General features: G+C 37.4%; 1 protein-coding gene across 1 annotated transcript in view; it reads right to left on the bottom strand.

The window, feature by feature from the left end:
• Nucleotides 1-1,235: 1,235 nt before the first annotated feature.
• Nucleotides 1,236-5,882, bottom strand: part of ipo13b (importin 13b) — a 206,707-nt gene continuing 202,060 nt past the window's right edge. The window contains exon 20 of the mRNA XM_048602101.1: nt 1,236-2,402. Coding sequence (XP_048458058.1) covers nt 2,306-2,402 — 97 coding nt within the window. The 3' untranslated portion in view covers nt 1,236-2,305. The remainder of the gene's footprint in view (nt 2,403-5,882) is intronic.

Raw genomic sequence — 5,882 nt, 5'->3', positions numbered from 1 at the left:
CATTTCTGAAAGAAACATGATCAAAATCTCCTTTCAGAAATGTGAAGTTCAATTCTTTTATGAAAAAAGGGTCAGAGTGGCAATTTACAAGAAATTGCCACGTCTTGGAAAATTCAGCCCATTATGCTCTTGTGGTTTCCTATCTCTTGCTAAGTGAATGCAATAATTGCACTGAACAGAAGATGCTACAAATAAAAGCTCATGTGGGCAATGAGAAAGTCATATGTGATCCAGAAGAAAACAAGACATAATTTTTAAGAAAAGTAACAACTTTAGAGTTGCAAATTAAATTTTGACAAGGTTTCAAATAATGTGACTGATTTTGATTATAAACCTCATTAGAATGTATTTCCTAGCTGTGTGACATTTTCTCCACCATCTTCTTTGAAGAGGATGCACAATCATGTTAGGATTCATGATTTTTGATAATTATGTTCAAATTGTTACTTCAGACTAATGGAAAGGGATCTAAATCCACATCCTGTAGACTAAACAATTTGAAATGCGTGGAACAATGGTCAAAGCACTGCTTCAATATACAGTGAAACAGCCCACCATCACAGATATCTTCATTGCTGTTTTCTAGAGTAAAACCTACAGGATCCAGATATAAACTGACAGAATTCAAAGAAAAATATTTAATTGAGATTCATAGTGTACAGTAAAATGTTGCCACAATATCATATCATATCATATCATCTGTACTTATACGAGACGTTTCTGACTCTCCTATTGGGGTCAAAGAAAGAGAGATCCTATGGAGCTACTTCAAGTTGAATAGGGGATTTACTTGGCGGCCTGACCAATAATTAACTCTCAATCAACACAACAAAAACCAAAATAATGCTTTTGTACTGTGGGATCACACTACATGCAAGCCAGTTGCTATGTTTGTCTAGAAACATTAATGATTACACAATGAAAAGTACTTGAACGGCAAGCTTTAGGATGTACTGGGGTCGTCAAAGAAGTATAGAAATGAGAAACGTGTAGACTGATTTTACAAACCGATGTTACTGCAATGCGGATTAAAAGAAAGAGCATAATCTACAAATTATGAGATTACGACAGACAATGGCATCTAGCTGTAGGTTCTTTGTCGTATATGTTTTTATATACAATTCAGGTGGTAAAAATGTTATGAACTAGATACGTATTTCTCAGTTTACCTGCATTATAACTGGAGGATTAGTGAGGGCACAAAGATTTTGGGGCAGAAGACAAATAAACACACATTTACAAGTGAAGCTTTATTTCACAATAGAAAACCAATACGCTACAGTATCATTTCTTATCAAGATTTTACCAGTGGACTTTCATTTTACTTCCAGTACCTGAATATATACTATGGTTGTGGAACTTCCAGAATGCTCTAGAAGCACAAGTAAACAAGTTACCAAAAAATGAGGACAGCTTGGAGTTACGTTAAGGTGGTATTGGTTTTTGTACAGAGAGTAACACATAGCGTATATTACAAAAAAATCAAAGTTGTGAAACGAAATGGGGCTGTAACAAAGCTTACAGAGCCTCAAAAGCTCTGATGGAGGAGCTCTGATTGCTTTTTAAACCATGCCAGAAGTATAATTAGACCTTTGCTTGGGCCAGTGTTTTCTTCATTTGCAGTCAGAATAGGTGACTCAAAACTCTGGTAATTTTTCAGTTTCCTTCAAATAAATGTGCAAAGTTTTGAAACTCTCAGATAGCAATTGTTACAGTCCAAAAATTTTTTAAATTCCCAGACTGTTGCAACATTCCACACTGTTTTGCTTTATGACAGAAGCCCACATCACATTATTAAATTAAAAACAAAAAAAAACCTAAAATACTAGATTTGCTTAAAATGGTTTCAGACATTGTAGCAGCATCACCAGTAATATTCCACAGCTGAATCATTTGGGATTAACTCCCTCTACGAGATATTGTCGTGTTTACAAAGTGCCAAAATCACAGGACTCCAGCAGCAAGTTATATTGCTTCCATAAAGCTTTAATTACAACACAAAACATACACACACGTTACTTGCAAGTCAGGACAGATGATGCCAGAACCATCCTGGCACATTTCCTCTATTGACCCAATCCTATGATAGGAAGTCTTTTTTCTTTTAAAAATGCCTCTTAATATGACTGCACACAAGTGCATGTATTCTCTTCTCGAATCCTGTAGTGCAGACAGAAGCCCATTTGCTGATTTTAAAAATCCTTCATGCTAGAATGCATTTTTTCAGAAGGAAACAGTGCAAATGTGTTGAGGATGCAGGAAGCATGCTATTAACTGAGTGACATTTCAATTTAATTACATAGCTTCAGTACTCGGCTGCATATTCTGTGCCATGAAGACCCCTGCAGAGTAATGTGAATTCCTTAACAATGTCCTTTACACGTCTTTTATTCACTCTGTCTCTGTAAAACAGCATAAGTTAAACTTATTTTTTTTTCATTTGACAATATCATACTGATAACACAGGTCCATTAATTTATGATATATTAACTTATGGTTGCGCAAATTTTTACTACATTTTTACTTGTCACAACTTTCAATTTCTTGTTAAATTTAAATGTGGCATTGAACATTAGCAATACCTAAACTCATGTAAAATTAAGCTTATATACACTACTTACAAACAGCACACCTGTTAAACCTCTTTCTAAATAGTAACATTCATCCCAATTTCAGTGGGTGGTGATATTATCTTACACATTATCTATTCAGTTTGCTTGAGCTCAGTTCAGCCATTTTGCATACAGTCCATTTACAGTGCTTAAAAATGAAAGAAAGCATCTCATGCTCACAGTTCAGCTTGATGCCTCAAGATGTGATCAGAAGATTCTAACCCCACCCATTGTTTTTTTCCCCCAAGAAATAATGAAAAAAAAGGCAAGATATGTTTTAGCCTCCCGCTCCCTGTAGTATTCAAACAGTCTCACTTGGAGAACATAAAACAGTACAGCACAGTACAAGCCCTTTGGCCCACGATGTTGTGCCGACCTATTATCCTACTAAGATCAATCTACCCTGCATAACCTACATTTTATTATCCTCCACGTGCCTATCCAAGAGTTGCTTAAAAGTCTATAAAGTATCTGACTCCACTACCACTGCCGGCAGCGCATTCCACACACCCACCACTCTCTGTGCAAAGAACCTACCTTTGACATCTCCCCTATACCTTCCTCCAATCGCCTTTAAATTATGCCCCCTCGTAATAGTCATTTCAGCCCTGGGAAAAAGTCTCTGGCTATCCACTCCAGCTATGCCTCTCATCATCTCGTACACCTCTATCAAGTCACCCCTCATCCTTCTTCACTCCAATGAAAAAAGCCCTAGCTCCCTCAACCTTTCCTCATAAGACCTGCCCTCCAGTCCAGGCAGCATCCTGGTAAATCTCCTCTGCACCGTCTCTAAAGCTTCCACGTCCTTCCTATAATGAGGTGACCAGAACTGAACACAATATTCCCAGTGTGGTCTAACCAGAGTTTTATAGAGCTGCAGCATAACCTCGTGGCTCTTAAACTCAATTCCACTGCCAAAGAAAGCCAACACCCCACATGACCTCTTTACAACCATATCAACTTGGGTAGCAACTTCGAGGGATCTATGGACGTGGACCCCAAGATCCCTCTGTTCCTCCACACTGCCGAGAATCCTGCCATTAACCCTGTATTCTGCATTCAAATTCGACCTTCCAAAAACTTAAACTAGCCTTTTAATTAACTTTTCTGCTCAAATTTAACATTTTATGCTCGAGTTTGCACATTTCCACAGACATACTAAATGAAATTATTAACTGTCTCAACACAATTATCACCAATTTTAAGTGATAATGTCAGGAATAAAAATTGGTTCAATTTTTTTCAATTTTGTTCGCTGTTATACTGTATGTTAAGCATCAGTCTACACAGTATTTCATGTTTCCTTTCACGCTGCCAGCAAAATCCATTCTTCACCACAAGCAACGCATCAACTCATCTATTAGTAACACTATGAAAATGACATTACACAAATTGTTACCAAATATTTTTCTGCTAATGCCCTGTGCGAATGCTGCTCAGAAAAAAAAAGTCTTATTTCTGAGACAGGCAAAGGATTTTGGTAACTTGAATCCAGTTCTCAAAAAGCATAGTGGACTGTCCAGTGTCATTCAACATGGCACCAAACTGCAGGAAAGCAACACTTTGGCTCTGGATGGACAATAAAAAAAAAAGCTTTTTTGGAGCCAGAGATGAGGCACACTTGTAGAAATGAAAACTCTGCACTTACAACTAACCTCTGAGCACTGAATGTGATTTACAACAAAACCCTGCAGTTATATTGCAGTAAAAATCCAAGGCACTTCACAGGAATGTCATCAAACAACTTAACACCAAGCCACATAAGGAGGGCAGAATGTATATATTGAGGATTGCCTAAAAGGAGAAAGAGAAGCTGGGACTTTTAGGGAGCTAGGGTCTTGACAGCTGATAACACAGGCACCAATGGTGCAGTGATTAAATGCTGAAGGGGCCAGATTTACAGCAGTGCAGTTATCATGACAGTTTGTAGGGCTGCAACAGGTAGCAGAGATGGAATCATGGAGGAATTTGCAAACAAATATGAGAAATGTCATAGATTTAATTGAAAGGGCAAACTCTGCCTTCATATTTGTTCGTAAGAAAGGAACTTCACCAATTCTGAGTAAAAGAACTCATCAGATTAATGACATTGTGAACTGGCATCTTATGTCAACCACATGCAGGGCAGCTGACACACGGTACTGGCAATGTCTTATCCAGTACAACAATGACATTCTTTAAAGTAAAGAGGAGAAATGGTGACATTTAAATAACTGCTTGGTACAGAACATGAATGTTGTTAAAAGGAGACAAAAATCAAAACTTTCATCTTGCACTCATCAGAATTAGGATGCAAGAACGGACTGGAAAATGGGACACCATTTTATAAAGCATGAAAAGAGGGTGCTGACTGGTTAAACGTTATTGGCACAGAGATGCAGCAATAACATTTAACCGTCAATCTTCATTCGCAGAACAGCAGGTAGATTCCATTTTTATGTATATGGCACCTTTTATGTAAACTAAAAAGGTCATGGAACAGCCAAACTCTGCTGCATCCCCTGACAACACCCTGAGCAATTAGAATCTATTTCCCTGGTCTGAGAATTAAGATTGACAGTTAACTGTTCTTGCTGTATCACTTTGTCAATATGGCCCAACCAATCAGCAACTTCTTCTGCCGTAAAAAAGTGTCCCTTTTTCTCCCGTCTGTTTCTTGTATCCTCACTGATCAGTGAGAGATGAAAAGCTTCAAATTCTTGTCTTCTTTTAGCCATGTTTAAGATTGACATTTATCACAACTAGAAATAAAAATACTGTATCTTTTTAAACACATTTACAAAAGGGAAACTGATATTTTCATGCATTAGGCTGTAAAAAAAAAAGTGCAACAGATTTTCAACTTTTTGTTGTAATATATCCTTATCAGATAGCTCGAGAAAATTGTTCTTTTAGCTTCTATTGAAATTACATTTCCCCTGAAACTGTATAATTTTGAGATATCTCCTTTTGATAAAAATTCATGGGAAAAATAGCAGTTTTCTCTCCACTAGTAAAGTTGAAACTAAAATAAAAGGAATATATAAACAAAAAAGGCACCCGAAAGTATTGGGAAAAGTTTGGCATAAAAAAAATTTGGTACATGATAGCAATGTTTGCATTTGGTAATAGTATGCTTTGGTTTATGCCTCCCATGACCTGGGATGCTATTTCCAGCGGAGGCTGCAAAATGAATAACTCAGATTGGGTGCTCCCTATTCTCCATGGCAGCAATGGTAGCTATAAAGTGAAGGCGTCGGTGGAACTGCCCTGGAATTGGATCGGAGGCCC

Source organism: Rhincodon typus, chromosome 10 (genome assembly GCF_021869965.1).
Source record: "Rhincodon typus isolate 14 chromosome 10, sRhiTyp1.1, whole genome shotgun sequence".
In the NCBI taxonomy this organism is placed as follows: domain Eukaryota; kingdom Metazoa; phylum Chordata; class Chondrichthyes; order Orectolobiformes; family Rhincodontidae; genus Rhincodon; species Rhincodon typus.
The sequence above is the reverse complement of the archived record's forward strand: the minus strand, read 5'-3'. Positions and strand labels throughout refer to the sequence as shown.